The 19,659-nt window shown below is 35.3% G+C and overlaps 9 protein-coding genes across 9 annotated transcripts; 3 read left to right on the top strand and 6 right to left on the bottom strand.

Moving 5' to 3' along the window:
- Positions 1-206: 206 nt before the first annotated feature.
- EIN_249140 (synaptonemal complex protein, putative) lies at positions 207-2,156 on the top strand (the record flags this gene model as incomplete). Its single annotated transcript, XM_004261603.1, has 1 exon — positions 207-2,156. One exon carries the CDS (start codon positions 207-209, stop codon positions 2,154-2,156), a length of 1,950 nt encoding a protein of 649 aa, XP_004261651.1.
- A 456-nt stretch (positions 2,157-2,612) lies between these two features.
- On the bottom strand, positions 2,613-3,218 carry EIN_249150 (hypothetical protein; the record flags this gene model as incomplete). Its single annotated transcript, XM_004261604.1, has 1 exon — positions 2,613-3,218. The coding sequence occupies one exon, from the start codon at positions 3,216-3,218 to the stop codon at positions 2,613-2,615; it is 606 nt and encodes a 201-aa protein (XP_004261652.1).
- Positions 3,219-4,029: 811 nt separating this feature from the next.
- EIN_249160 (thioredoxin, putative) lies at positions 4,030-4,347 on the bottom strand (the record flags this gene model as incomplete). The annotated part of the gene is made up of 1 exon (XM_004261605.1): positions 4,030-4,347. One exon carries the CDS (start codon positions 4,345-4,347, stop codon positions 4,030-4,032), a length of 318 nt encoding a protein of 105 aa, XP_004261653.1.
- Positions 4,348-4,488: 141 nt separating this feature from the next.
- On the bottom strand, positions 4,489-5,631 carry EIN_249170 (hypothetical protein; the record flags this gene model as incomplete). Its single annotated transcript, XM_004261606.1, has 1 exon — positions 4,489-5,631. One exon carries the CDS (start codon positions 5,629-5,631, stop codon positions 4,489-4,491), a length of 1,143 nt encoding a protein of 380 aa, XP_004261654.1.
- Positions 5,632-5,830: 199 nt separating this feature from the next.
- EIN_249180 (glucosamine-6-phosphate isomerase, putative) lies at positions 5,831-7,855 on the bottom strand (the record flags this gene model as incomplete). The annotated part of the gene is made up of 1 exon (XM_004261607.1): positions 5,831-7,855. One exon carries the CDS (start codon positions 7,853-7,855, stop codon positions 5,831-5,833), a length of 2,025 nt encoding a protein of 674 aa, XP_004261655.1.
- An 802-nt stretch (positions 7,856-8,657) lies between these two features.
- EIN_249190 (hypothetical protein) lies at positions 8,658-10,160 on the bottom strand (the record flags this gene model as incomplete). Its single annotated transcript, XM_004261608.1, has 3 exons — positions 8,658-9,789; positions 9,834-10,084; positions 10,137-10,160. 3 exons carry the CDS (start codon positions 10,158-10,160, stop codon positions 8,658-8,660), a joined length of 1,407 nt encoding a protein of 468 aa, XP_004261656.1.
- Positions 10,161-13,660: 3,500 nt separating this feature from the next.
- EIN_249200 (hypothetical protein) lies at positions 13,661-16,456 on the top strand (the record flags this gene model as incomplete). Its single annotated transcript, XM_004261609.1, has 1 exon — positions 13,661-16,456. The coding sequence occupies one exon, from the start codon at positions 13,661-13,663 to the stop codon at positions 16,454-16,456; it is 2,796 nt and encodes a 931-aa protein (XP_004261657.1).
- Positions 16,457-16,551: 95 nt separating this feature from the next.
- On the bottom strand, positions 16,552-17,391 carry EIN_249210 (26S proteasome non-ATPase regulatory subunit, putative; the record flags this gene model as incomplete). The annotated part of the gene is made up of 1 exon (XM_004261610.1): positions 16,552-17,391. The coding sequence occupies one exon, from the start codon at positions 17,389-17,391 to the stop codon at positions 16,552-16,554; it is 840 nt and encodes a 279-aa protein (XP_004261658.1).
- A 1,239-nt stretch (positions 17,392-18,630) lies between these two features.
- On the top strand, positions 18,631-19,266 carry EIN_249220 (hypothetical protein; the record flags this gene model as incomplete). Its single annotated transcript, XM_004261611.1, has 1 exon — positions 18,631-19,266. One exon carries the CDS (start codon positions 18,631-18,633, stop codon positions 19,264-19,266), a length of 636 nt encoding a protein of 211 aa, XP_004261659.1.
- Between the last annotated feature and the right edge of the window lie 393 nt (positions 19,267-19,659).

A 19,659-nucleotide genomic window follows, 5' to 3' on the forward strand; every position in this document is an offset into this window, starting at 1 on the left:
AAGACCAAAGTGTCTTTGATATTCTTCTGGAGCAAACTGCCCAGCGCCATCTTGCGTAATTAGTGTTTCTGTGTTTTGAAGTTTTTACAATAACATTTTGTAACCTCAAATAATGTTATATATAACAAAAATGGACTGAATACCAAAACGTAAAATCAAAGACCAAATTGAAAAGAAAAGGAACTTGAAAATGTTTTATATTATCGATGGCTATCATTATAACACTTCTAGTGACATTTTGCGCTTGGGCATACACCGCGAAGACTCGCCCTGTCGCGAAGAGTCTTCGTGATATCACAACTTACACAATCACTGACGATCTCGAGAAGGACTGGAAGAGAGAGAACGACACGGTCCGCGGCGTGTTGCTCAACACGGACAACCTCATCACACACTTCACGAAAATATCGACATTATACCAACGCTTTGGGATTATCACAGCGTCGCAAATCAAAGAAGTTCGAGAGCAAATGGCGCAGCTTGATAAAGAGTATAAAGAGAAGAAAGTGGAGGAGGGGATGTATCAAGAGCAAATGAAGTTATCTCAGAATGGCACAGATAAAGCGTTGTTTACTAAGTACCAAGAGTTAATGGAGAACTCTGCTCAGGAGAAGAAAGCTGCGCTTATTAAGAAGAATGAAGTTAGGGAAAAGTTACGGAGAATTAGTCCACTCAAGAATGTGATTAGTAAGAAGGTTGAGTGGATAGAAGACAAAGTCAAACAAATAGGAAAAGACCAAGCAAAAGTACTTGAAAGTTGGAAAGAACGAAATGAAACATTAGTGAACCGATTGGAGCAATATAAAATGAACACAAATACTTCGAAACTTCTTTTAAAACAACTTGAAGAAGCCGATGAACTTCTGAAACAAGTCAACGTCAAATTGAGAGACCCAACGAATAACGCAACATTCAATTTAAGCCTCGAGGCGGCACAAAACAAAATACAACGAGAACGAATGAACTTGCTTCGAAATGTGACAACACTGTATTTCAATTTGGTCTTCCAAGTGTTGCAGACCGATAAGGGTGTGAAAAAGATGGTAAGAAATGTCGACGATGTTGTTGCACAACGACAAGCAGAAATTGATACCAGTCTGATTGGGTTGACTGGGTTGGAGGAGATGAGCGACACTGATATGTCATCATCTAAGTTGGAACATGTTGTGGCAACGATTTTGGATATCAACAAGAAAGTGTATGACATCAGAGACTTACTTGAGTTAAGACCGGTTGAGGTTGAGAAGAGTGTGATGAAAATGGTTGAAGATAAGATCAGTGCCGCACATGACGATATTCTAGAATTGACTCGAGAATGCGATTACAATATCACTGTGTCGAACTTGAAGAATGATGAAGAGCTTTTGATTCTGAAAGATTTAGAAAAGGTCTTAAACAACAAGACGGATGGATATAAACTGACTGTTAAACACGAATGTCTTGGCGGTGTGTATGAGCTGAAAATGTATTTAGGAATTGGGGAGAAGAGTCTGAACACATTCAGCGAGTCATTCCGACGCAAATTGGTTGAGAAGCGTATTGATATGAGAAACGAGGTAATGAGTGGTGAAAGTGCGATGGACAATGAAAAGCGAGAAATTGAAGTTGTGCGGAGTGTTGAAGAACAGAAGTTCCATTTAGAGCGGTATGGCATGGAGATGGATCGAGTGAAAATAGTGAGGAAGCGGATGTTTGTGTTGGACGAAGTACTTCGCGAGACGCGGACTATTGAAATACGAAAATTACAGAAGAAGGTAATGATGCTTCAAGAGAAAACCGAACAAGCCAAAATGAAACATCAACTTGTAGTAGACTGGTTACACAAGGAGTTTGAAGAAGCGATGAATAAAACAGAAGTTGGTGTCCCAATCCAAGGCGAGAAATTGCCAAAAAAGGCGGAACAAGTCCAACTCCCAATTAAACACAAGAGCCGTGCCGAGAAGCCATATGTCAAAAAGGACAACAAAAGTAGTAACACCACAAATGTAGCGACAAAAAGCACAACGAAGAAACCGAAGAAAGAACTAACTCAAAAAACAAAACAAGAAGAAAACGTCGCGAAGCAATTAACGAAGCTTGCGGGGAAAGTAAATATAGGAAAGGAAATTTCGATGATGACACCAAAGATGGTGAATGGAGAAACAACGAAAAAGTAAGTGAATTTTTGGTTCATTGAGGCGCGAATAAAATGACTTTCGAGTAGCATGTTAATGGTCAAATTAATTCTTTTTAAAAATTAGTTTTGGTTTGCATTGTGTAATTTACTCAGAAGTTTGAAGTGTTAATTATTTTAATACTCGTACCAGATTAAATGTTTTTATATTTAAGTATTGCTTTACTTCAGTAATTTATTGCATGTGTAGTTATAGTTACTCTTTTTTTTACTCACGCACTTATATTGGACTTGAATCAATATTAAATGTCAAATTTCACTCAAATTTTTGAGTGAAACAAATTTAGTGTATTGTTTTATTCTCCTGTATAATCCAACGTGGTTGTCAAAGTATTCACAACTAAAGTGTTTGTTGTTATAGATATTTTTAAACATTTTTATTACGTGGTTGTTATACTTGTATTGGAATAAAAAATGATTAATAAACTAACAAAACTAGTTAGAAAGTCAAAACAATAGCAAAGAAAAGCACACCAATCAACAAAGACGATGCACTGTTCTCATATGAGTCTGTCTCGGTGTCCTTTGTGTCCAACTCAAGTTTGTCGAGCATCAAGTTGACAGAAGTTGTTGAGTCACCAGTTCTTGTGAAGATGATTGTTGAAACTTCACCATTCAAGTTGAATTGGTCAAGTTTGATGTACGCCTTCATGTTCTTGTTTTTCTTGACCTTGATTGTGTAACCCGCTGTGTTGTTGATGGTGGTCTCGTTGAATGAGTCGTACGAAGTGCTGAATATCTTAACATTGAGTGGGATGTTGTTTAAGTCGTCGTTGTCATACTTGACATGGAATCTGAGTGTCTTGTATGTTTTGTCTTTGTCTTGGACTGTTGTTGAGACGCTGTCGTTTGTTGTGAACACTATTTCCTCACCAGGCAACATCGTCACAACTTCCCAGTGCGATCTGTCTTTGTCTTGTATTCCAACAGTCAAGTTGTCTGGATTGACAACCTCAAATCCCTCATAGAAGTCTCCGTCGTCATACAACTTGATGTAATCTGCTGATGCCATCATCACAAATGCACACAATAAGAGTGTTTCCATTTTCAATTGGACTTCCTCTTAATTTCCATCCTTTTATTCACAGAGTGACACTTTGACAACTCAATCACACAATCACGATTTGGTTTTGTTTTGTTTTCTACAAATTTTCTATTAATTGATAATCTATTCATTTATTAATAATTTTTTTAATTAATCCAAAGTAAAGATTTATTATAATTCAATCATCAATTGTAATAATCAATTAACCTACAAAGAATAATTCCAATCAATTAAATAAAACAATAATTTACGTGACCTACATTGACCACCACCACCTTTACCAAAAAAAAATATTTGCCGCAAGTGTTTTTTGAAGGAAGTCTACTTTTCAGCCACTGTTTGTGCGTCCCCATGTCACCCACTTTCCTTGTCCGTACTGTGTGGACGCGGATGTGGTTCCCCCCCGCTTGCGGGGGGGTCAGGGGGGGATCCGCGCCAAGGGAGGACTTGGAAAGTGGGTGAAACGGTGCACAAACAGACTGTTTGAGTGTGTCTTCAGAGCCTTCTTTTCAATGCTCCGTCTTACTCGGTTTCCACTAAATCAAGGTGAATTTTCGGCATTTTTTGAATTCGGGAACCAGACCTAATATTATCCCAGTTTCCTATTTACTATAATTTTAATTTGAATATGATTCGAAATAGAAAAAATAAATCTATTTTAAGAGGTGGTGGTGGTGGTCAATGTAGGTCCCATAATTTACTTTCTTTTATTTCTAATAAATATTTTAATTGATAAAATAGTTGGTTTTTTCTATTATAATAGAAAATGTTATTTCAACTTGTTAAATTTCATTTAATATCATTAAAATACTTATTGATAATAAGCCCACATCGCCATATCATTCAACTTCTGTCGATCAGCCCCAGAAAACTGTGACATCTTAATTCCATTTGAAAAAAAGTAGAAAGTTGGGATGCACCGAATTTGATAGAACGCCGCGACTGTTTGCACCTGAGATGTATCTACACGACAGAACTTGATAGTCGGATATTGTCGCGAGAGCTCTTCAACATACGGAGAAATACTTCGACAAGGCCCACACCATGTCGCGTAAAAGTCGACAATACAATCGCCTGTCGCGATCATTTCGTTGAATTGTGTGACACTTGTGATCTCGGTTACTGGCATTTTAATGTGTTTTTGATTCAACAAGTTCATTCTATTTCTTCGTCACAAAGAACTATTTCATATTAATAACTATACTATAGCTATACTATAGCTATACTATAACTAGAGTATGTTACAATGAATTATAATACAAGTAAAGAACTATGGCAGAGTGAAGCAGCGTTCTGGGAGAATGTAGTCCTTGAAGAGTTTGCAGTTGCAGAGGTAAAAACAGCTGTCTCCGAATTTTGTGATGGACTTAGTGAGTTTGAGTCTTGTGATAGCGGAGCATCTCTTAAATGCGGCGGTCTCGATTTCGATGACGGAAGTTGGAAGGACGACACTCGACAGATTGAAGCACTCACTAAAACAGAACGCGGTGATTCTTTCGAGCATATTCAAATTGATTGTTTCCAAATTTTCACAGGAGCAAAAGGCGAATTGGCCGATTGAAGACACCGACTTTGGAATTGATATCGATGTCAGGCTCTTACAATGTGAAAATGCGTTTTCCCCAATCTTGTTAATATAAAGCGGAAGTTCTATATTGCGGAGTTTTGAGCATCCTGAAAAGAGGGAATTTTCAAGAGAAGTCATATTAGTTGATAGTGTGACATTAACAAGTGCTACACACCCTCTAAAAACGCCTTCTTGAAGCGTCGTAGTGTTATTTGATATATGAACTGATGTCAATGAAGTTGAATTGAAGAAGCAGTCTTTCCCATATTCTTGAATAGAGTCGGGAAGTGTTATATAACAGTGCGTTTGTATCTCTTCTTGTGTGCCAATAGTCATATCTCCTCCTTGATGTAACTTCCTTTGTTGAACACTTTTGTCGCCGACGGTGACCAAAAATGATTTCTCAAAGAGGTTACTGGCAATCGCCTTGATTTGAATTCTCTCGTTCCGCTCAGTGTCGTGAGTTATTTTTTCCACCAAGGGATGTATGCCAAATTTCGACAAATCAGTTTCTGTGTATTTCACACAGCGAAATTTCTGGAGTGTTTTTGTCAGTGATTTTGAGAGCAAGAAAAATGCTTTTGAGTAACTAATGGTATAATAATAATAATATGCAAATAAGTTTGGTATTTTTTGGTCCTCAAGAGTGTATAAATATTGGGTCTCCATACACGGAAAGAGTGTTTTCGTTTTGACAGAGATAGGGTTATATCGGAATTTGTTCAACGTATTTTCAAATTTCCGACAGACCAACACAACATTGACAAAATCTTCCGGTGTTGTGAAATATTGTGTTGCTATTAAAATAGTATAACTATCGAGTCTTCTCTTTCCCAACTCACTCATTATTTCAATCTTCAATCACTGATTTTTTGAGTATTTATATAACAGACACAACTAATAAAATAAGAATTGTCTTCCAGAATTCAATTTTCTTATTAATTATAGTATTTTTATTATATTTTATATCGGTTTTCATTTTGAAAAGTCCATGAAAAAATGAGATTATAAAAATCCTTTAAAAACTCTAAGTGAACTTAGTAAATTAGATAATCATGGACTTGTTGTATCTGACAAACGCTTCAGCGGCTGCGAAATGGGTGAACCCGAGCTTCGCAAGTAAGTCCGCGGTATTTTTATTTCGATCTTCCGCTCTTTGCCAAAACTCTCTACTATCTGCTCCGGGGAACAGCGCAAGGTCTTTTTGTGATTGGTGTTTAAAGATGGCTTGTCTCTTATCTGCAATTTCATTGATCGACATGGGGACTATCAAGTCTGCTCTATAGACTTCATACTCTTGCCACGCTCCTCTATACAACCAGATCTCCACTTTCTTGACCCACTCTTGTCCTTCCTTTTCCAACTGTTCAAGTGCCTTTAACACACATCGAGTGCACTTCCGATGTGTTCCGTGGGGATCCGTCAAATCGCCGGCCGCGTAGATCATCTCGGGCTGGATTTTGAGTAATTCCTTCTTGACAATTTCAATGTCAGACTGCGAGACGGGGTTCTTCACTATTTGTCCTGTCTGGTAGAATGGCAAGTTGAGTAAATGGACGTTCTCTCTCTTCACACCACAGTGGAGAGAGGCATCGACGGCTTCAGTCTCCCTCATTATTCTCTTGATCTCTAATACTATCCTTCTGTCTTGATACCCTTCCTCTGCAGTCTTCCCTTCGAAGAGCCCCATGATCTCTTCGTTCTTCTTGATGTACTTCTCTGGTTCAATGTTCAGAAGCTTGGCATACAAATCAGTGAAGTGAAGCATCCTCTTCACATCGTCATCCCAAACAGCTATGGCGCCGCTGGTTTCATACACAGTGTGCACTTCATTTCCTTGTTCACACAATCGTTGGATGGTGGCTCCCATTGAAATGACGTCGTCGTCTGGATGCGGAGAGAAGACGGCTATTTTCTTGTGGATAGCCATTTCTGGGTTGTACAGAGTCTTTCTATCGAGTGTTGGGTGGTCGTACACCTTCAACTCTCGGGTTGTAGTTTTCGACATTTTGCCCGATGGCCATCCACTGATGGTGTCTTGAATCGACTGGAAGACAAACAAATTGACGCTCTCTGAACTTCCACATTGCTCCAAGAGAGCATTCAAGTGGTGGTTATAGTAGTCATTCGAAGTCAATTGTAATATTGGTTTATTGCACTGGAGGGCCAACCATACAACAGCTTGTTTGATTAACGGTTTGTCGTATTTGACATTGAGTGTTGAGTCTTTCAGTGACAGAGTCCATGGGTTAGCGTAATATGTGAGTTCAGACGATGCGGGTAAATCCAAAATAGCCGTAGTATTACAGTGTCTTTGTAACAAGGAAGCTGCGCAAAGTTCAGTTGATTCGCCTTCAATCGCCTTTGCAATGATCTTTGCTTTGCCCTCAGAAAAGGCTAACAGTAATAATCTCTTTGCTTTCATGATTGTTCCAACTCCCATAGTAATCGCTTGTGTTGGGACGTGTTCCATACCAAAGAAGTCACCAGCGGCGTCCAATCGAGTAATTGAGTCCAAGTAGATTTTTCTTGTTTTTGAAGTAGCAGGAGAGCCTGGTTCATTAAACCCTATATGCCCAGAACGGCCAATCCCCAAAATCTGTAAATCAAGTCCACCCGCTTCTTCGATTTGTTTCTCGTAGTTGGTACAGAACTCTTCGATCTTGTCGACTGGGCAAGTTCCATCGGGGATGTGAACGTTTTCTCTGTTGATGTCAATGTGGTTGAATAAGACTTCATTCATGAAGTGGTGATAAGACTGGAATTGGTCTGGTTTCATCGGGTAGTACTCATCCAAATTGAAGGTCTTGACATTCTTGAATGAGACTTCACCATTTTTACAAGCACGTACCAACTCAGAATAGATTTCAGTTGGTGTGGATCCGGTCGCTAAGCCTAAAACTACTTTCCCATCTTTTTGATTAATCAAATCGATGATTTCGTGTGCAGCAGCTATACTGGCATCGGTCGAAGTCTTGTAGACTTTTGTTGGAATGTGTTCGTTTTGGCACAACTTTGGGTCTCGAGCCACTGGTTGTGGTATTTGCACTTCAAGTGGTGGTGAAGACATTGTCTACCAGTTTCACAGAAACTCCTTTTTATTACGAAAAAGAAGAAGAGAATCTTGTCGAAGTTTAGTTCCATTCGATGTTGTGTTTATAAACCAAAAAAACACAAAAAGCTCTTCAAACGATAATTAAATTTATGTTTCTTTATTATAATTGTTTTTTATACAATTTTGTAGGATATGTGGATTCTATTAATTCTTTCTTTTTATTTTTACGATTTCTTATTATTTCGAGCAAATTATTCGACGAATTTAATTTTAATAAACGAAAATAAATATGGAAAAAAACGGGATTTTATTCATTTCGAAAAAAAAACAACGAAATGATATTTAGGTCTTCACTTGCCTAATTTTCGGGACAAAGAAACAACAAAAACGGACATTGTAGAATTTATGAATTTTGAGGATGTTTTAATTTGTGTTAACACGTTGATTGTTTTTAATTAATTAAACTATTAATTATTATTATAAATGATAAAATTATATAGTTTTTATTTATGATATTTATTAAAACAACTAGTTTAAGTAATATAGTTTAAATAATATTAAAGTTAAATTAATTAAACTAAAAATAATTAGTTTTTTAATTATATATAATGATATAAATTAAAAATAATAATTCAAATTTTGTGTTTCATGTTTTGATAAAAATAATAACTAACTAATTTATTAATTTTAAATTATAATACTTTTTATATTTTCTATTCAAAATGATAGTTTCTTTAATGATCAATTATAGTTTTATTTCCATCGCAACCAAAACACGGATGTACAAACAACAGTTAATTCAAACTCACAATAAACACTATTGGTCCGAACCAAGGAAGTAATGAACACTCACGTCTTGTCCTTCCAAAAACACGTTATGACCAAACCCTTTCTTTAAGTAACTATACTCAACATACCTAATACTATACGTTCTGTCTTTCATCAATCCAAGGTGGACTTGTTTTCCACTAGTTTTTGTACCAATTGCATCTAACATAGCCATTGCGATATCATCGGTAGGTTCTGGTATCATAACTCGCACTCTACTAGCTCCTTCATTACTCAGTGTGAGTTCAATAACGATATTTCCATAAAAACTATTCAAGTTAGTCATGACAGAAACAATGCTTCCTGGCAATTCAGGAAATTCAAATCTCTTCATGAGTCCCTGTATTCTCTCAACTTGTCCTCTCGCCTCTCCTCCAAGTGCAAACGTGAACACATTTTGTCGTGGCGGGTTCTCCCCCATCTCTCTCCCAACTTGGATGAACTTACTAACTTTACTATCTAACAACCAAGTCCGTAACTTCTCGGCGGCAGCCCCATCGACAAATTTCTTGATCACCGTCACATCAAAATCACCAGAGAACATCCACCCCTCCGCCATCCCCGAGTTATTCGACACTTCAATCCAATTCCCCATCTGGTCGGGAACTAGGGTTTCCCCAAAGCAATCAATCGCATCAATTTCAACGTCCGGTGACCCGACTCCCACAAAGAAGTCGACAACGGGCTTGATCATAGCGGCTTGAGTCCCACAAGCAATCCATTTAGTATTTTCAGTTGATGACGATACAACGACGGTATACTCAACAACAGATCCTAAAGGCAGAGGTGGGGAATTTGGCGATTTTTTACTTGGCAGTTGGTCGAGCCAGAATTGCCAATACTTTGAGAGATCCGGGTCTTTTTTAATATACACAATCGAGTTCTTCACCTTTTTCACATTGTCCCATCCAAATGCATTTGACTTGTATGAGGCGACAAGAGCACGCTGGAGGATTGGAGACTCACCCATTGTCGGTACAAGTGTTGTGGGGATTTTAGAAGTGGGGACGACTCGTGGGATGGTTGCGAGTGGTTCTACTTGTGTTGCTTTCTTCAATTGTTCGAACAGCTTTTGGAAGTCTGAAGAATTCTCACACACGACTATGAAGAGGCGACTCCCTCTGAATTGTTAATTTTGTGATGTGAAGAAAAGAGAGGAACAAACTTCACACTTGTAACCCCTACAGAAAGAGCATTTGGTTTGTTCTTGGCAATTCGCTTTCCTGAAACATCCTCAACTGAAGTCCCTTTTTGAATCTCTACACACCCTTTTGCGATTAAATCATGGCGGGATGCATAGTACCAAATCATCTTGTCTTTTAACACAAAATACCGCTTTTTCCAAGTCTTGATGGAACCACCGACCTTCTCACCCCAACACTCAAACTCACAGGGTTGGAGAGATTCAATCGATTTCTATGGGTTAATGGATTTTGTTCTATCAAGTGCGATATTGTGGGATACAAACGTGAAGATTATCCATTGGCGACATTTCTTTTCAAGATGAATTCGGGATTTTTCAATTCTATTGTACATCAAGATCTGCAAGAAATTATTGAATTTGTTTACCTGTTTTTGTGGGCATTCATGTGGAAACTTTGTAAACGATTATACTTTCATGATAATCGTTTACTGTTTCGGGGGTATTTACCTTTTTTGCTAGTTAACAATAATAATGTGACAAATACTATATTTATAATTTTGATAATTATAATTAATAGTAATACATCTTTAATGCAAGTCTCTCATTCTTTTAGTTAATTGAAATAGGGGTCATTCTATTAAATAAACGGGAATGAGACATTAAAAAATAAGAAAAAAAATTTGATTATTTCAAAAAGTTTATTTTTGAGGTTTTTATTTCAATCAAATTAGCTAAAATTTAACTTTTCTTCAGTGATTGAATTAGTTTAACATTTTTATTTTAATATAATTCCGATTTAAATTATTATAAAAATTAGTACAAATTAACCAGATTAAGCCTCTGATGGTTAAAAAATATTGAATATGCCGATCTTGTAGTTATGTTTCGTTACTTTCATCTTGAAATTAACTTGGAACTAACAATTGAATTGTTACTTTTTTCCAATTTTGCCATTTCATTTGTAAAAAAAAGAAATAACAATATAATTTATATTGTAATTAATTTAATAGTAATAATAATAATAATAGAATTTATCACTTTACAATAACAAATAGTTAGTTAGTATTTTGTCATATTTTTGAAGAATAATAACAAAAGAAAACAAAGTGTTTATTGTATTATCATATATAGTATATTTATTAATAAGCTAATAATAAATCAGTTTAATTGTTGTCATTATTTTCTAATAATATTTATTTTTAAAATAAAATTTATATATATATACAGTATGGGTACTAACCTGTCTCCGGGAACTTACTTGTAACCACATTCCTTGTAGAAACAAATTTCCTTAAAAAGTGGGAATTTTTTCCTTAAAAATATTTTTAGTTTTCTTTTTTAATTAGTTCTGTCTTTGACTTAATTATTTTATTTATGTCAAAAACAAAAATAAACACTAACGACAAAACTTAAAAAAAATAACTGTTTTTATATTTTTGGTGCCATTCACTGTTGTTTCGAATTATTTGGGTTTGCTTTTCGATATTGCTGATGTTTAAAACATATTATACTTACACGTAGTAATTCCGAAACAACAACTGATTTTTTGAATTGAAATTGGTACTAATGTAATGTTTTTCCAAAGTGCGTAGAAATAGCAACGAATTTTTAATTTGTGAAATATGGTCATTAATTTGAACACAACAAGAAATGTTCGATAAACTTTTGATGGTTTTTTCAAGTGTATCGATATGTTTTTTTGAAATGTTGGGAATTTCTATTTCATTTTCATCAACTGTATGAATAAGAAAAGAACTATTATTTGTAACATTTGTTTGGTCATGATCACTTGCAAGATTTGGAAACACTTTTATCATCCTTGAGGCTTTTTTGATGTCAAAAAACACACATATAATACCACCAACATATTTAAAAACAATACCACTTCTTTCAAAAGAAACTTTGATAATTGTAGATGTTGATCTGTCAGTCAGAGCTTTCAGAAGACCAAGTAATTTAGTTGTAACGGCCAACCCATTTGGTGCTCTTTGTGTACGAAAAATACGTTGTGTATTTCCACTTTCTGTTGCAAATTCGTTTAAAATATTTTCATCATCATCACAAACGAATTCATTAAATATTTCATTCATTTCATTATCAGATTCATCCATCAAGTCTCCTGTGTTCTGGGAAACAACATTTTGTTGAATTGAGTGTTAGTCTAAGTCAACTATCGTTGCGTTGCCTGTTTTTACTATCGTTTTCAAAGTGTTTGTCATTTTTTTGACGGCTCCAAAGTAACACAGATCAAGAGGGGCTACGAGGTGAATAGAGTGTGGACTAAAGGTATGTACTAATATTTGATTGTCTTCGAACCAACTCATCATTTCTTCGTCTATGTGTCCTGAAAAATTATCCATTGTTATTATAGCCCAATAACCTTCAAGTCAACCAAAATTCTTTTTGATATAATTTCTTTGATGATTTTGGATATACAATGTTTGAAAAGTTGTTTTGTGACAAATCCATTGTTTGTTGTATACACGATACTGGTTGGAAACTTCTCTTTGACAACTGAATAATAACGTTCTTGTGTGATGACCACTCCAAAAGAAAGAGCAGAACCATCAGCACAAATTGCAACAATAGCAGTTGCATGTTTTGAAGAACGTGAACAAGCGTGACATTGTTTTTCAAAAGAGTCGTTTTCTTGATACACATAAAGGCTTTTGCGGTCGGCCCAATCATTTGATCCCATTTCATCGATATTAAACCAAAGAGCAGATGGTGTACCATTATATTTAATTATGTAACTAGTATTCAGACGCAAATGTTCTATTTTTAAAGCAACTCGATCATAATCTTCCGCTTTTGCTATGACTAGTTTGTAATTTAACTTTTTCATATGTTTTCTTATCCCTCTTCTCGTCATATTAAAATTTGGATTTTTCTTTGTTAACTAACATGATATACCTGTTACAGTACACGCAATACCTTTTGATTTACAATGTCTAATCCATCTTTTGATCAACTTATCTGCAAAATGTGTTATTTTTGGTTTTGGTCCCGACTTTTTTACTTCAACTGTACGTCTTAATTGAGTATTTATCGTCTCTCTTTTAACTCCCATTAAAGCTGCAATTATTCGTTTTGGAAGTTTGAAGTCTTTAAACATAAAATGTATTTGTTCGCGTGCAAAAGGTATATTTTTTAATTCCTCTTTTTCCCATATTTTTCAAGTAAGTCGTTTATTGTTTGGGGGTATTTTAAAAAAAACACTAAAAGACTTTTTTGCTTTTTCTCTCATGTATCCTTTTGAAAGAGCGGGCTTCATTATATTCCTCTTTTCTTTGTGAATAGTCAATAGATGTGGTAATGGGTTGAAATTGTTGTTTGGAAATAAAAATGTGGTATTGAAAGATGGAAGAGCCATCAGTTTACAATTGAGTGCAAAACAAATCGTTTAAATATTCAATTTTTTGTTATGTTACATTCGTTTTAAATTGACAAAATTATTTGTGAAAAATAATTTTTTTAATTTAAAAATTGGGTTTTATCAACAATAAAATATCGATCAAAAAAATAAAAATAAAAAACATAACAATTTTCATTCAAAAACAACATAAAATTAATTGTCACTTTTTAACTGATAAAAAATCAAAGAAAATTAATCTTTTTTTGAAAGTTATTAAGACTATTAATTAGATCTTGTTAATCATTAAAATAGTAAAGATTGTTTTTTATTATTATATATTTTTGGTGTCACGTTGGTTCCTGGTCTCAAGCTAAAGCCCCCAACTGTAATACTTTGACGTTTTAACACATTTGAAGTTCAATTGAAAAAAATGTTATTCAAATGTTATGCTAACAACTAAAAAAAAGAACTACAAAAGAAAGTACAGCACGATATGCAGACATCCGATTGGGTGACCGAGTTAAATTCCTTAAACAACGAACATCCACAACTTGATTGGAATAACATAGAAACACCTATAAAGTTTCTTCAGCAGATTTGGAACGAGAACGATGAGACAAAAGCACTGACCACATTTCGACTATTTAATGACGTTGCTGTTCCTGTAATACTTTTAAGTGAGAATTCGCAGTTTGTGACAAAAATGTTTGACGCTTTAAATCGATATCGTTTGGAAGTTTTAATTGGGAAAGTTCCTTTGTGGTGTCGTGGGAATCCGACGCCGATTAACAGCATTCCACAAAGTGGAGTGAATCTTCTTCAGATCATTACTGAAGCACAAACACTAATAGTAGTCACTTGGGGTCTTAAATTGCCACACCTTTTTAATTATGCTGGTGACATGTTGGGACTGACACAATTTGATGACATTTCATTAACAACGATGTCTTTGGCTTCACTCTTAGAACTCGAGTTGACGTTCCCAACGTTATTGAAAGGTGCTATTAGTTACTTAGAGAAACTCACACGAGCTATTGGAGTCGAAACCCCCGCACTCACTTTATATTCAGTAGTGTTGTCTAATGCACTCATTCAAGAGCAAAATCCAACAGGAGTGGAGTACCCTAATTACTCACCTATGCCGTATTTCAAACAAAAGATCACACAAACATCCTTTGTGTCACAAAGCGATAACAACCCAAGTCAAGTCAAGTTGTTCACAGCTCCACTGTTACAAAATCCAATACCTCAATTTTTCGTGAATTTGCCAAAACAAGTCAATGAAACGTCACCGTTCTTGAAACAATACATTTCAGTCATATTGGATAACCAACAAAACGCGAAATATTGGGACATATTACACTTATCAACACTCTACCCCGTCATTATGAGATGCTCCGCTTTAAGTCCAGAAACCATTTACTTCCCCATTTTTAATTACTTGACTAATAGCTATGACCCGTCAATGCAATTGTCTTTGTTACATGTTATATCGACGTTCCAAGACCAAAGAAAATACGATAAAGTCCGATACGACATTGTCATGCGATTGCTGGACACCGTCGGCCGCGTCTTATTAAAAGAGGGATCTCGACTGTGTGCGCTATCTTTGTTAATCAACTTAGCGAAGAGTGACAATATGATTGGAGGGATCTTATCGCCATTTGCAAAACAATTTTTTGTACCGAACATCTTGGACACAAATAGCATTTTCTTGACAAAGGTGTATGGGTTACTGAAGTGCACCAATTTCACACCAAACAACATCGTCTCGTTCTTACCATATATATTCAAGAATGTGACTGTTGTCCCGGGACACTATTTATACTGCGGAATGCTCATTTATTTGCTCCAACAGAACCAAAGTGGGTTCTTTGATATTGTACTCGACCGTATTACATTCATCGTGAACTCTAAAATGTTCTTCTCGTTCAATTCCCTCCCGTTGTATACCTGTGTCTTCAAAATATTTAAGGCGCTGTTGCTGTCTATTAATAAAGAAAATGCTAATTGTGTCAATAAAATCATTAACTTGTTAGTCGTGTTGAAGGAGAATAGTAAGAACGCACTTCTTAAAGACTGGGCGCTCTTTTTCTTGAGATGCATCCACCACATGTCTGTGCAGAAAATGCAGAAGTTGTTGACGCACGGGAACTACCCTCTTGTGGGCACCGACTCGAAACTTTCATTGAAAACTAAAGACTTTTTGGAGATAGTGAATTCGAAGAGTATGGACCAAGTTGGGAAGGATGGGATGGTGGTCATTAACACACTTAAGCTGCAGAAACTGCTTTCAGAGGACATAGAGTCGTCGACTGAGAAGGACAGTTTCATTCACAGCTTGTTAAATTGTGAAGAAGTCATTCGTATTGATATGAAAGAGATTAATGCGATGACTGATGGTGTTGCTGGACGTGGTGGAGTCATTCGCCTTGACATCAAACGGCTTCGAAGTGTCATCAATAAAGATGAGGAAGAGGTAGAAAGGAAGAGTAAAGAAGAGAGAGGGGAAGGGGTAGTTGTACTGAAGAGAATACCGACGAACAAAATGTCGATAATACGAGTCAATGGAACAGTTTCGAGTGATGTTGAGACATTCATTGACTCGTTGAGTAAAGCGGAATTCTTTTTAACAATTCCACTTCAATTGGAAGTCCAAAATTCACATGATGTGAATGACGAATTCTATGTAGTCCCATTCTCGTTCTCTGTCCAAAACAACTTCAAGACCGTCAAAACCAATTGCATCAAATACGTCCACCCACTTCTTAAACGCTCTGGAGATCTGGCAACTAATAAAATCGAGTTGGAACTCCCACTCAATTCTCCACATCCTTGTGACTTCTCGGTGGATCCGTATGTCATCGTCACGGACTCACAAGCTCAGTTGTGTAGATTGAGTATTGTCACAAACAACTTGAGTTTGACCTTCGATGACTTCATTATGGTCCCCCCACACATCGACGAGTTGAAATCAAAAGACACTGCAAATCAGTTATACGAGCTTTTGTGGAACAAATTGGCTTATAAAGCAAACGTTCCTCTTGATGTCAATTTCGAGACCATCACCGCGTCCATCGCGAAGGCGTCGTTAGTCGAAGGCGTTGTGAAAAAAGACGACAAAGAAATTCGAATGCTCTTTGTTCTTGCGCCATACTCCTTCCTCCTCTTTAAAATCACTCCAACACAGATCAAGAGCATTTCATTAGTCGAAGTGGTCACCGATTATTTGGACGCACTCGACTACGTCAATTCGGAATTCTGCATGAAGCACTTCTCATTGGACTAATTGACTATTAACTCGTTTACATTGAAATACCTCTGAGACGTCGGAACAAGCTGAACACAGGAAGATATAACAAACAAGAATAAAGCAAAAATGACTTACTCCATTTTCCTCTCAAGACGTTGCAACTTCTCGACTACAGTATCACCGTTTTTGACTAGAGTCACATAAAACTCATTTCGTTTGTCTTTGTGTGCGTTCATGACAATCCCATTGACCTTATCAATTTGAGCAGGAAGTCTCCCTTGCGATATGAATCGCTCTAACTCCTTCTCTATGAAGTCGACCGGAAGCCCAAATTCTTGAGCAAAGACATCGAGCCTCACAGCTAAGTACGAGCGCATGATTTGGACGTACGCTTTGATACGCATTTCTTTGCAGAACCAATCGGCTGATTTTGCTAAGATGGGTTCGTTCATCATGAGGACAACCGTGTTTTTAAGTTCGCTAATGAATGTTGCGTAATCGCTTTTATAAAGAGCGTTGCCCATATTCAGAAGACAGGGGTATTGAACTGACGCTGAAATGACGTCTGGATTATCTAATATGGACTTTTTCATCTTGTTTCTGTCGAAACATAAGATCCCAGAGATCGACGCTATGAAGACAAACCGCTCAAATGAGATCAAAGAACTCACTGCAAACGTCCCAATAGATTCGACGAGTAATGAAGATGCTTTAACAAAGTCCCGTTTGAAAGTGATTAAATATAAACCTTCATATACACGGCGTCGGTTACGCCTATCCCAGTCTCCACCCTTTTCTATCATCACTTTAGTCTCTTCGAGCAAGCGCTCAGTCTCTTCGATGTTTTGTTCGTTGAATTCCTTTTCTAGCTGAACAAACAGTTTGTCAATTTTCATACCAACAGACATCTTCGTCTCGTCATCTTCCCCTTCGACCGATTTAATTGGCACTGTTGTGTTCTCCACTTCCATCTCTTTTTATCTTTTGAAGTTTTCTTTTATTGTTTTCTTTTAACTCTTTTATAGTTCTTTACGGCTCATTTCACTTTCTCTTTTTTGAATTAGAACAACAAATGTGTTATTCGGGTTTGACTTTTTGTGGTATTAATAACTTTTGTATAACATTTTTTCTTACAAAAAATAAAAAACAATTTTAATAACAACAAAAAAATGAACATTTATTCATCGATTAGAACTACATAATCAAAAAGCAAACTTGTAAACATTCTTTACTCACACAGTGCGCAATTTGTTTACAAACGCTTTGTATTTTTAAATGCCGAAAATATCCCGATTATTTAAACATAAAAAAGAATAAGTTTTGAATTATTGTTTTGGTAATGAAAATGGTGTGTTTTAAAGCAATAAAAATTATACGTAATTTATCTACTGATTATGGGAATATTTGGGATTATAAATAAACGACGGATATTCTTTATGGGTATGGTAAAAACTTTTTTTCTAGTAATGTAAAACAAACAATTAAAAACTATAAATTACCATTTTAGCAAGCGGTGAAAAAAGTTCGAAAATATTCTACATGTTGTGGAAAAAGAAAGAGTGGACATAAGTTCAAAAATGAACTAAAAAAAGAGAAACAACCAATGGGGTTTTTCAAAATAAAGCCTTGGAAAAAGGCTTTATTTTGTCGTCATGAATAAGAAAAAGCGAAAATTGTCGTGTTCACTTTTTTAATGGCGCATATAACTATTTTTTATAATATTTATTTTTTGCAACTATAGTTTCAATTATTTCCATCACAAAAAAAACAAAGAGGTAATTTAAAAACAAAAACGAAAAAAAACGAAATGAAAAATCTCTAAGAAAAGTCAACATTTTATTTGTATATTCTTTTTAAAAAAATTCCCGATTTTTTACGTTGTTTTTTCTAATATTAAACAATCAATTATTTTCATATCTTTAATAAACGAAATAATAAACATTTTCGAGTCGTACTGTTTCCACGTTATTCAAAAACAGTACAAAAAATAGAAAATGGAATATAAATACAAAGAATTGAAAAAATAATCAATCAAGTAGTTTTAAATAACGACAATAATGCTCTCAAAAATCTTCATTAGTATAGGAAAAGAAACGAAAAAGATCCAAACAAGTAAAAAGAAGGAAATAAATTTTTCAAAGAACATTGTTTCCGATTTTTTAGAGCAAGATCCTTAAAATAAAAAGCAAGAGCGATCTTTATTTCCATACATGTCCGACACCCGTTTTGTCTTCACAAAGAACACATCTCTTCCTTTCAAGACTCAATGCTCTCGGGAAAAGCGCAACAAAGAAGCTCTACAACAAGCAGTTCTCTTAGGTTTATTAACACAGCTTCATACCATAGATGTTGAACGTCCATTAAAGAAATCGAATGTGACGGAACAAATTCCCAAAATTATATCCATTGACTTTGGAAATGAAATCTTTGAATATGACGGCTTTGTTCGGGACCGATTTAAAAGTTATATGGAGACAGACTACAAAACAGAACAAGAACGAATTAAAGGCTTACGACTCTTCAATAGGAATATCCAAGTCTTTTCTAATAATTATTTGATGGACCTCTGTACCGAGAATGGGTTCTTCTTCAATTCACATCTCTCCAAAGTCTCCAAAAATGCACAGAGAATCGAATACTTCGAAAACATTTTTTATAAGGGAAAGTTGGTGATGAGTGTCTTCGATATAGCAGAGAAGGGATCGATGCTCTGTAAATACTTCTCTGATGTCGTCAAGATCCATAAACACACAATGATCGAAGTGGGAGACAAAAACATTCAAAGGATCTTGGGGTTCTCCACTGACTCAACGACAGAATCTTCATCGTCTTTATTGACAAACTAATGTTAATGATTTTATTACTAAAAAAATTAGTAACTTGTATTTTCGTGATGATATTTTGGGGTTTATGAACTACTTGAATATATTATATATTTATGGTTTAATTATTATATTATAATAGTTTCATCGCATTTGTTATAAAGCAAAAATTGTTGCTCTCAGAAAAAGTTTTAATTTGTGAAAAAATTTGTCACAATCTTATTAAGTTTAAATAAATTTGTTTTAATTTTGTTGTCATATTTTTAGAATGAAAATAAATTATAATTATTTAATAATTATTTAGTAATTTATATTATTAATAAAACCTACAATTTGATTTTTTTTTAAAAAACACTTGGATTATTTTTCATTTTTTGGAAAAAACTTGAAATTAAATATAGTTCAATCAATGATATT

Source organism: Entamoeba invadens, assembly GCF_000330505.1.
Source record: "Entamoeba invadens IP1 unplaced genomic scaffold scaff_1105074726103, whole genome shotgun sequence".
Classification (NCBI taxonomy): Eukaryota; Evosea; order Mastigamoebida; family Endamoebidae; genus Entamoeba; species Entamoeba invadens.